This window comes from Prionailurus bengalensis, chromosome D1, assembly GCF_016509475.1.
Source record: "Prionailurus bengalensis isolate Pbe53 chromosome D1, Fcat_Pben_1.1_paternal_pri, whole genome shotgun sequence".
NCBI classification, from domain to species: Eukaryota; Metazoa; Chordata; class Mammalia; order Carnivora; family Felidae; genus Prionailurus; species Prionailurus bengalensis.
In genome coordinates, this window is record NC_057346.1 from 98,642,230 (window position 1) to 98,653,044 (window position 10,815).

The window sequence follows — 10,815 nt, forward strand, 5'->3', positions numbered from 1 at the left end:
TGCTCCCCCTCCAGCACGGTCTGCCACCAGCACCCCTGCACCAGGCCACTGGGTCTGTTTAGGGTTTCTTTAATGTTTCTTTTTTGGGGCTCCTGGGTGGCTCAAGTCAGCGAAGCGTCTGACTTCGGCCCAGTTCACCATCTCACGTTTCATGAGTTCAGGCCCCGTGTCGGTCTCTCTGCTGTCAGCGCGGGGCCTGCTTCAGACTCTGTCCCCCTCTCTCTGCCCCTCCCCTACGGGTCCTCTCTCTCCAAATACGTAAACTTAAAAAAAAAAAGTTTATTTTTGAGAGAGAGCGGGGTGGGGGGTGACAACGGGGGATCAGAAGTGGGCCCACACTGACAGTAGTGAGCCTGACACGGGGCTTGACTCCCAAACCGCAAGATCATGACCGGAGCCGAAGTTGGTCGCTCAACCAACTGAACCACCCAGGTGCCCCCGGGACGAGGTTCAGAGTGGCCCCTTCCCCCCCCCACCCCCCCCCGCCTTCTGGAGGCAGGTCCGAGCTTCTCACCCGGCCTGCGATGGCTTGTTGGATTTGGCCCTGCCTTTCCCCTCCCGCTCATGCCTTCTGCTCCCGCCCTCCCGTCCCTTCCACCCCAGCAGCGGCTCACACGGCTGTGACTGTGACGTGTTATCGCTTTGAAAGCCTGCTTGAAGGGAGGCTTCCTCGACCAATCGCTCTCCGCAGGCGCCAGTCTAGGCAGCAAGCATCCCCCACTCACCCACCTCCGACCTAGACTCTCACGACCTAGACTCGCACGTCCACACGCCCACCTATCCTGGCACGCCACATGCACTTACACGTGTCTCCGCCGGTCCTTGAGAGCCGGCCGACAAGGAGACCTGTACTTACTCCCTGCGGAATGCACAGCACCAGGCCCAGGGCCGCTACAGGGCAAGTGCCCGGCCACAGTCATTCTGCGCAACACGAGGTCGAGGGCCTCAAGCTGTGACTACCTGAAGACTGGTCCCTTCGCTTTCCAGCCCAGGACCCGGGTGTGCCTTTCCCAGAAGCATCTGGGGGGGTGGGAGCAGAGGCAGGCTGGCCCCTCCTACAGTGGCTCCCCCCAGGGTGTCAGAGGAGGTGAGGCAGGGCGGACACTGGTGCAGATGGAACCTTCAGAACTTAAAGGGCCGCTCATCTGGCTAGAAATCGGCAGGAGGGTATGGTCCGTTCACAGGGCAAAGGGGACGGGAGCGGAGGCTGAGGCTGGGGACGGAACAGGCACAAAGACCAGGCTTCAGTCGCTCAGTCTGGGTCCCTGCACCCTCTCCAGCAGCGAGTGTGGGCCTAGGAAACTCGGCCCGGAGGGAGCTGGCAGGGAGAGTGTGAGGAGACCCCAGCTCACACCCCCTGAACCCGAACCCGGCTTTCCCCCAGGGCCTCTCAGGCTCCCAGCGTCAGCCCCAGTGCCGGCTGGTGGCTGACCTACTTTGCCCATGGGAGAAGCCCGCTGCCGCCAACCGGGGGTTCAGGGCTTGAGGTGCCCCTCTGCGGCAAGCCGGGCCCACCACTTGTCAGGCTCCAGCACAGAGGCTGACAGGCGGCCACCGCCAAGGGCAGCGGGAGCAACACGGCCCTGCGGGGAAGGGACACACAGAGGCTCTGGCCAGAAGACACGCGGGCCGATGTCATCCACCGCCCAGGTTCGGCCTTGTTTGTTGTCAACACGGACCGGTGACAGGGAAGCGGAGTTGACTTCTGCAGCTGCCAGCAAGCGGCTCCCTATACGCGATGGGGCTAAACCCCAGCTTTCTGTGGCCGGAGGAGAGCGGGGCCCAGTCCCAGCAGAGGCTTCTCGGCCCGGTGATGAGGTACGGGCTGCAGCGGCTCCATCACCGAAGAGGGAAGGGTTGAGAGGATGTTAGGGGGGTGCCCTGGTGGCCGGGCGGTGGGCCGGGCCTGGCCACGTGGGAGTGCCAGGTGCCCTGGGCAATGGGCATGAAGAGGCCACATGCTCGGACACCGCCAGAGTCAGTTTTATTATAGCGGAGGGGCCCCGGGGGACTGAAGGGCCGAGGCACCCCCTGCCCCCAACAGCAGGGCGCGCCACCCCGCCCCTCCCTGCACCCGCTCCCGGGGTGTGTCAGCCCCAACTGTAGAAATAAATTTTCTGCCAGGTGGGCAAGTAATCCATGAGCGGCCCTGCAATGAGAGAGAGTTCGGGGCTGAGAGCCAGACTCCAGCCTGACTCTGCTCTACCTGAGGCCTGTCTCGGCCACTGCTGCCCCAATACAGCTGCCCACAGCTGCCCAGCCAGGAGCCCAACTGACTCTCCCACCTGTCAGCCCATAGGGAGGCAGCATCGCGGTGATCCCCGTCCCCCTTAACAAAGACTCTCAGGCTCAGAGAAGCCATATGGCTTGTCCAGCTATGGATGGCGACAGCCCGTCTGCTGAGGTACGAGCTCCAGTCTAGTGGCCTTCAGCCCGGCCATATAATCCCCACTCAGAGAAGCCAGCGTCACATCGCTCCAGGATGCTGAGGCAGGACTAAGGCTGACAGCCCAATGTGGCCTGACGCTCCTCCCCCCACAGGACGCCCTCTTCCAGCCACCCCCGAGGCTCTACAGGCCAGCCTGGCCCACGCCCAGGAGCTGTCACCCACCCAATCCGACCTCTGGGCTCTCTCTCCTGTCAAGAATCAGATTGCAAGGAGATACAGAGAAAACAGGGATGCGGGGCCACTCACAAGATCTGTGATACCCAGTCATCACCATCCCACCATCCCACACTTACTCGCGACCAGGCCAACGCCCGGGACATGGTCTGTCAGTAGCTGGAGAAGGAAGTGGATCCTTGCCCTGCAAAGAGAAGATAAACAAGGAGCAGGCTGAGGAGGGGGTCTGGGTGCCTGCAGACCCCGATACAAAAGGATGAGAGCTCTGGGCCACAGGCGTGGGCCGCCCACAGCTCAGCCGCGGACGGGTGGCATATTCCCAGCACCCCACAGACACCGCCTCCCACCCCTCTCTCTCCCTCGTCTTGCCCTTCCTTCTCCTGAGCCCACAAACGCTCATGGAGCCCCAAGCAGGGACAGAGAGGGCCCAGAGGGAAGGACAGTCCCACTCTGCCTTCGAGAAGCCCCCAGTAAGCCAGAAGAGCTGAGCCACACTGAAACCTCACAGGCCCACGCTGAGAGTGACCAGGCCCCAAGGGGGCATGCAGTCTGAGGGGGGCACACTCAGAGGAAGGGACAAGGGCCGAAGCCCTATTTTTTTAAGAGACAGGGCTTCCCCACAGGAGAACCTGGGGTGAGGCGATGGTGTTGGGGATGATAATAAGAAATGATAAGGGGCGCCTGGGCGGCTCAGTCGGTTAAACGTCCGACTTCGGCTCAGGTCATGATCTCGCGGTTTGTGAGTTCGAGCCCTGCATCGGGCTCTGTGCTGACAGCTCGAAGCCCGGAGCCTCCTTTGGATTCTGTGTCTCCCTCTCTCTCTGCCCCTCCCCTGCTTGCTTTCTGCCTCTCTCTCCTTCAAGAATAAATAAACACTTTAAAAAAAAAAAAAAAAGAAAAGAAAAAGAAGTGATAAGATTCCCGGCACTCACTAAGTGCTTACTATATACCAGGCATAAGTTTCTAGACCTTTCTCAGTCTGGGCCACTGCCGTGAGGGTGCGAGGCTGGTCTGGTCTCTGCAGGAATGCACGCCACACTAGGGGCACGCAGCCTGGGGAGACCCCTCTGCCGTGACTGTTGCCCCCAAATGCCTCGGTTCCTGGGGGGCTATGCTTTCTCTGCAAAGTGCAGACGATCTGGGAGCGGGGGAGGGGGAGGCGGAGGGGGGGTAGGTCACACGGTCCACGTAAGTCTCTGGAATATTTCTCTAGAGCAAGGAATACGACTTGGCTTTAGAACCTCGTGAGCTTCCAAACTTATCTGAAAATAGCAATTGCCAGGCCAAGCTATTTTCGCCAAGGTGGTATTAAGTTTGGCCCAAACCTGCTTCCTGTTGCCTCAAAAACACACCAAGCCAAACGAGAGCCGGAGGTTGTGGGGCCATAATGTTAAATGTAATTCTAGTTACTAGTTCAGTCTTCCTTGTTAAGATGTAGAGACAGAGGGGGTCGGGGGAGCCTCCGGTCCGTCTCATGGGCCCAGTCGTTGTGCAAGGGCCTCGGATCTCAGTATGACCTGGGGCAGTCGCCTGGCAGGCCCTGGGGAGCGTGGCCCCAAGCCACCCCCTACTTGCTGCCAGGGAGCCCTGTGTCCAGCTGAGGACGCTCACAGGTGACGGCACAGAGGCTGGGCGAGGTAGGGGCAGGCTAAGAGACAGCACGGAGGTGGCACCCGGCTCTGCCACTGGCCAGCCGGGTGGCTCTGTTTAAGGTGCCCGGCTTCTTTGACTCTCAAAGGCTTCTTCTGACAAGTGGGGACCCAAACTACTCAACCATCGCGCCCACACCCGCCACCATCCCAGTGGCCCTGCGCTTGGCGTGCTAACGCCCCTTAACTCCTGCGCGCTTGGGCTGATGGCTCTGAGGCAGGGCTGGGCGGGCCGCCATCTATCTGATGAGGAAGTGGCCGCACCCAGGACGGCACACAGTGGGTGCTCGCTCTGGATGGAGGACGGAGGGAGCAGGGGAGAAGACGTGCTCGGGGGTTGGGACACCAGTGCCCTGCTGCCCTCCCCTCCTCGCGGCCGAGGGTGGGCCTTGCCACTTGTGGTGGCCGGTCCTCACTCGGAGAAGCGGTCATAGAATGGGGAGCGCAGCAGGTAGTAGAGCAGCAAGATGGTCCGGCGCCGCAGCTCCAGCCGCTCCCTCCGGGTCAGGCCCTTCCTGTCACTCAGGAGGCTCAGGCTGGGGGCAGGAGGGGACACGGTCAGGGGCGGCAAGAGAAGCAGACGGCTCGGGTGAGGACAGGCCTGCAGCCCAGAGCCCGGCAGAGGGGGTGGAGCCCCCAGGAGGGCCCAGGCTCACCTGGTCACGTCCACGACACCAGACAGGAGCCAGGGCGTCCACGACCGCTGACCCCACAGGCCCAGGCTGAGCACTGACGGCCACGGTGTCAAGGATGTCTCCGGCACGTGGCCCACCCGCCCACTCCCCATCCAGCCCACCCCGCAGCGCCGGCCAGCCCCGTGCTAAGGATACGGTGCAGCAGGGGCCGGGCGATATACAAGGACTCTGCGATGGTCTCTTGCAGCCCCAGCGGGGTGGGGGGGACACTCAGCTCCTCGTGCTGCCGCTGCTGTCGTCCCTCCCGCTGCTGGGGGGCTCCCCAGTGCCTCGAGTGCAGGGACGGAGCTGAACACACGGGGGGCAGATGAGCAGTCAGGCCCAGGCTGACCTGAGCACTGAGGTTCCCAGTCCAGCTACACCCTGCACTTACTGTTCTGGAGGGTCCGTACCACTCGGTTTGACCGCTTCCCAACGTATGACTGCTCCTGGCTGCCGGGGCTCTGGTCACAATCTAGCACGGACAGACAGAAGGCCGTACTGTCAGAGGGACGTGTTTCCAGGAGGGCATGCAAAGAACAGGTGCACAGTGAATGCTCGCGGGCTGAGGGGAGAACGGACGAGCACGGATAAGCATGTACTAAGGCCGTGGCTGAGGCAAGGACACCGTAGCCAGGCACTGTGGCTCAACATTCTCCCTGGCCTGGGGGAAAGGTCAGCATCACCCATGGCAGGCGAGCCAGCCAAGAACCCAGGCTTCCCAGGGACTAGAGTGGCCCAACCACAATTGTGGGGACCACAGCACCAGAACGACCATGTCTTCTCAGTCCGTGGCTTTCAGTAGGACCCACAAGGAGAAGCAAAGAGCTGTCCCCACTCAAGGCCAGGAGAGTCAGGCCTGGAGGCCAACCGGTGAGGAGGCCAAAGCCCTGAAGGGACAGATCTGCCAGGTACCCTGCCTCACGAAGCTGTGCCTCTTGATAGATAGAACGAGGCCCAAAGACATGGTTGGCAGGACCTCTGTCTCCTACTCAAGCCGTCCCCTGTTCCTGCTGCCCACCAAAAAGAAGGACTCTGGCGCCAGAAGCCCTGAGTTCAAGTTCTGATTCTGCCCCTAGCCTAACCTTTCTTCTTTTCCTCTGTACAATACAGGGTGACGAGAGCAAACTGAGCTGATAGGGACAGATGTGCTCCATAAACAGACAACACTCGGGGTGCCTGGGTGGCTCGGTTCGTTGGGCGACTGACTTCGGCTCAGGTCACGATCTCGCAGTTTGTGAGTTCGAGCCCCGCGTCGGGCTCTGTGCTAACGGCTCAGAGCCTGGAGCCTACTTGGGATTCTGTGCCTCCCCCTCTCTCTACCCCTCCCCTGCTCATGCTCTGTGTCTGTCTCTCAATAATAAACAAACGTTAAAAAAATTTTGTTTTAAACAGACAACACTCCACTCATGCTGGCCGGTTCTAAACCCACAAATTAATCCCGTGTCCCAGGCCACTCCAGAGCGTGGAAGCACCTTACCCGGGGAATGTGCCTGGGTCTCCCTGTCCAGCGGAATGATGGGGGGTGAGGTCTGGAGGCCAGCCTTGAACCAGATCAGCAGGAACATCCGTAGGACAGCCCTAGGTTGGGAGTATGGCAGGGCTGCGGGGGAGGTGGCTAGCCGGCAGGGGGTCAGGGGTGCTCTGCTGAACCCCATACGAACCGCTGGCCTGAGATGCCCCCACCCAGGCCCTGCCCTCCTCAGTCCCGACATACTTGGCCAGCTGGATGAGGGCAATGACGAGCCAACGGCCCACTTCACCCCACACCTTGGCGGCCCCCATCTCCATGAACACCTCCACGCACTCGAGCACACTCAGCCACATCAGTAGCTTCTGCTGGGTCAGCGACTGCAGGAACCCCAGGCCAAGAGGTCAGGGAGGGGCCCCAATCCCAGGCCCTCCCCCTAGAGGATTCCTCTGACAGGAGATATGGATTTTCCCCTAAGGCTGCACACGTAGGCCTGCGTTCTCCACCGGAGACAGGCTACCCTATGTCTCTGGAACTCAGAGAGGGGGACGCTAACAGCTCGACCCTGCGCCTTACGAGACGGCTTAAAGCTCATACTCTGAGACCAAAACACCTGCCACCCACGCGGGCTGGTTGTTACCACTTTACTCCCAAATCCCGACGCTTCCCGCCCTCGGCTCCCGACAGAATCCTCACCACGGGCAACTTTTTCCGAAGCTCCTTCCGCAGGATCCCGTCATTGAGCAGCACAAGCAGGTTAGAGGCGGAATACACTGAGGGGTAGAGCGCAGCCTTGAGGGGCTGGTGTGGCGGCCTCCAGGCCCTCCCCTTCTCTCCAGAGCCGCAGGGCTCACCTGTCACCTGCTGGGCTCCACCAACCACACACTCTGTGGAAACCAACCTGCCTCCCCCACCCACTTCCTCAGAGTTCCACACTCCCCAGTATGACCTCGTGGGGGCGGTTGGAACAAGAAAGGATAGTTTGATCTTGTGACAAACCCTGCTGGACAGCACTGGTCATCCAGCCGCCCAGAACTGCCCATCGCTCTCAGCAGCCATGGATGTGTGGTCTCACCTCCTGGCCTTAGTTCTCTGCAGCCCGTCCCTGAAAGTCTGCTCCACCTCTACTGTTCACTACCTCCAGTGCTCCCTGGGCAAACACTACTGAGGCAGTTACAGTCTGGGGATCCTAGAATGTGGGAAATCCAGGTTTGAATCCTGGTTCTGGGATCATCAGTAGCCGTTCCCTAACCTCACTGCCTTTCTGTTCCCTCAACTGGACACTGAGAGCGGTAGCGGTACCCACCTCATAAGACTAGAGGGGAGGATTAACTGGGCAAAGGCAGGAAAAGTGCTTGGGCCAGCCGCCTGACCAGTCAAGGTCCCCAGATTTGTCTCTCGACTATGGGGACATGGAGGGCCCAAGACGGTGAACGCTGGACCTCTGTCCGATTCAGTCACAGCACAGGACGATCTAATGGAAAACCTAGGGGTGGTCACCTCTCTCGGAAGCCCCGCCGCCCCCCACCCTCCCCAGAGCCCCGCTCACCCAGCTCTGACAGCTCATGCGAATCCGCGAAGCGACCTGGGGAGAAGGCACAGGAGGCGACGGTAAGGGTTTGACTCAGCCTGCGGCTTCGGGCCCTGGAAGTCCCCTCCCTATGCCCTATGGGAACCTGAAAGGAACTTCTCAGGCACAGCGACCACCACCCTGACTCCGAAGGGACGGGGCTAGTGGGGTCAGAGTTTCGAAGGGATCGGGCATAGATAGGTCAGGGTGGCACCTGCCAGCAGGTAACTGAGGCCCCGCACTGCCGTCTCCAGCTGGGCCGTGGCGGCCGGGTGGCGAGTCACGTACTCCTGGTAGCGGAGGCTCAGAAGCCGCAGTTTCTCCATCCTGCCCTCGGAACCGACAGACTCACGCACCGACAGTACGACAGGCTGCAGCGCCCTGCTTCCTGCGCCCTCCTTCCTGCTTCCGGTCCTAGGCCCGCCTCTTGGTTGCTTAACTTCCGCGGGCCCGAAGGATGTTGACGTGAAGGGCCATTGGGACTACCCTTCACCCCATTTCTTAAATCACCTCCCACTAGAATAGCGCTTAGCAACGGAGGGCCTAAACCTGCCCTCCCTGATCCTTCAGGTCATTGGTTAACACACTCTCCGCCCCCGACCCACCCAACAAGTTGGGGCCCGGTTCTTCCGCCTTCCGGGTGGGCTGCCCTCGCGCCTGCGCAGTTAGCAGTTCCAGGAAGGCGCCCGCGGTAGTCTTAGCGGTTCATTCTAGAGAACGGACCAGGACCCTGGAGTCTTTCCAATAGAACGCCGAGAGGCTCGAGCTGGAGGACCGGATTTTAAAGGGCTGGGAGGTAGCTCGCTAAAGGAACTTCCATCAGACTTGGGAGCCGCGGGGAGAGTCTTGGCAGGTGCGCGTTTGACCAGTTGCCTCGTCTGCCGTCCTCCCCGAGGTAGTGCGGGGGAAACTGAGGCAAGGAAGAGTACAGCCTTCCACGCAGTCTGGATTCCCTGGTCATCACTGTTAGTGCTGGGCTTCGGCCACAGCTCCCGCATCGACTGTGCGGACCTTCACTCCCATCTTCGCAGAGAAAACGGTTTCGGACTTCTGCTATTGGCTCGGGGTGACCTGATCGAGTGTTTCCCTTTTCTGGATCTCGAGTTTCCCCATCTGTAAAATGGTTTAAGGAGAGCCTTGGTCCTTGAACTCGGGCGCAATCTCAGAGCTCTTTTCGGCCCTCGGATGCACCTCCCGGTCCTCAGCTGCTCCCCAAGGGATGGGGGAGACTCCTGGGAATCTTCCTCCCAGATGGGGCAGCCTCCCTGAAAGGGGCTGTGGTGGGAGAAGAGCGGCCAGAGGTTGACGCTCTGGGGAGGCCGCCACTAATTGGCTGTGGGGAAGGGGGCGGGGCATGGGTGGGGTCGCGCTGCTGAGCCCTTGGGGACCTGGCCAGTCCGTTTACCCTGAGAGTAGTAATACAGTGTTTTACCCAATTCCCTCTGCCGGTTATTATCTGCAGGCGAGGAAAGGATCTACTTAAGAATGCCGGGTCACATCTGAATCTTGGTCTAGTCTGACCGCAGAATCTAGGCGGTTTAAGCCACACACCTCACTTGCCCTCCTTGCACTACCCCCTCCCTCACCCTCCTCTCCAGCCTAGTTTTTTTCTATATCAAGTGGGGAATCATAGCTGCCCTCCCGACTCATGCCAAGCAACGATGACTCGGGGAGATGTGTCCAGGGGCCTCAGGAGAGGCTAAAGGTCTTGGAGAACGGAGGGGGTCGTGGGCATTCTCAACATTTCTCACCACCTCCTGGGAGCCAGGCTCACTCATACACCACTTCTCCTGGCCACCTGGCCAGCTCGGCATGAGCTCTTTTTCACAGATGGGGAATTAGAGACCCAAGTAGGGAAACGGACTTTGTCCCAGGTCACGTGGCATGGCATTGGCCAAATGGACCGCCATGGGTGCCTCCCACAGCACTGTCCTCTCCCCTGCTGCCCATAGCCCAGGAAGGGTGGTGCATCGAGACCACTTGGTCTTGACTCAAATTGGCAGCTGGGTTTAAAGCTAGGACTCAGGGTATTCAGTATGGGGCTCTTTCTCCCTGCACCCCACCATCTTAATGAACTCATTCCCCCGACCTCACCAGTGGGCACTCCTCCAGTCTCTCCCTCTGCAGCTGTGGAGAGAGTGAGGGTGGAGTGTGTGAGGTTCCTTCGATACTCCCAGGGCTGATGGTCCTGTGGTTCTGGGGAGGAACAAAGTGTGGAGAACAGAGCCACTGCCTCTCCCGGACAGAATGAAGGGCACTGGGGCTGGCGCCTGCTTCTCCTCCTTCCCTTCAGGTCTGGGAGGGGCGCATGGGCTCAGCCAGTTGCTGCCTGAATTTCCTCTCCAGATCGCTGCCCGATTAGATCCCAGAAACAAAGAGTGGCCGTGAGTGCAGGAGCCACCCAGGACAGCCCCTCCCTGCTGGGTCCCTGCCTGGAATTGGTCACCTGGTTGGGCTGGAAGGGCCTCTGGGCAAGTTGGGCCAGAACCTCCCTCCCTCTAGTCTGCCCTGAGCCACAGAAGAGAGCTAGACTACTAGTCTAACAAGTACAGAGGAAGACACTGAGGCCCAGAAAGGGGACCTGACTAGGCTAAGGTCACACAGCAAAGTCTTGGGCAGAGATGGGCCAAACCAGGTCTCAGGCCTAGAAGACCAGTAACCTTTCATATGCCCATACCTGTCTCCCATGCCCCCTGGATGTCCCAGAACAACCTCTTGGAGGCCTGGCAAGCATCTCATCAGACAGGTTTCTCTGAACGGTAAGGTTAAGAGAGGGGTGCGGCCAGCACCGTGAATAGCCACAGTAAGTTCTACAGCCCCAGGTCCCC

At 60.2% G+C, this 10,815-nt stretch overlaps 1 protein-coding gene across 6 annotated transcripts; it reads right to left on the bottom strand.

The window, feature by feature from the left end:
- Positions 1 to 1,962: 1,962 nt before the first annotated feature.
- PEX16 (peroxisomal biogenesis factor 16) lies at positions 1,963 to 9,216 on the bottom strand. Of its 6 annotated transcripts, none has more exons than XM_043581087.1 (12): positions 8,276 to 9,206; positions 7,967 to 8,002; positions 7,493 to 7,606; positions 7,114 to 7,190; positions 6,664 to 6,797; positions 6,427 to 6,527; positions 5,341 to 5,511; positions 5,103 to 5,255; positions 4,929 to 5,001; positions 4,689 to 4,808; positions 2,743 to 2,807; positions 1,963 to 2,149 (listed from the first exon to the last, which is right to left on the bottom strand). In XM_043581087.1, exons 5-12 carry the CDS (start codon positions 6,771 to 6,773, stop codon positions 2,091 to 2,093), a joined length of 852 nt encoding a protein of 283 aa, XP_043437022.1. In that variant the 5' UTR covers positions 6,774 to 6,797; positions 7,114 to 7,190; positions 7,493 to 7,606; positions 7,967 to 8,002; positions 8,276 to 9,206; the 3' UTR covers positions 1,963 to 2,090. The 6 variants fall into 6 exon arrangements, with proteins under 6 accessions (XP_043437022.1, XP_043437023.1, XP_043437018.1 ...); XM_043581088.1 differs by lacking the exon at positions 8,276 to 9,206 and adding an exon at positions 8,202 to 8,271; XM_043581083.1 differs by lacking the exon at positions 7,493 to 7,606 and having other exon boundaries at positions 8,202 to 9,209.
- Between the last annotated feature and the right edge of the window lie 1,599 nt (positions 9,217 to 10,815).

Excerpts from the sequence above, each read along its gene's own strand:
- PEX16 (XM_043581083.1), bottom strand. The coding sequence starts at position 8,313 with ATGGAGAAACTGCGGCTTCTGAGCCTCCGCTACCAGGAGTACGTGACT. Across the intron at positions 5,002-5,102 it reads CGCCCGGCCCCTGCTGCACC|TGCTCAGCCTGGGCCTGTGG; the intron begins GTATCCTTAGCA and ends CGTGGCCGTCAG. Across the intron at positions 4,809-4,928 it reads GGTGTCGTGGACGTGACCAG|CCTGAGCCTCCTGAGTGACA; the intron begins GTGAGCCTGGGC and ends TCCTGCCCCCAG.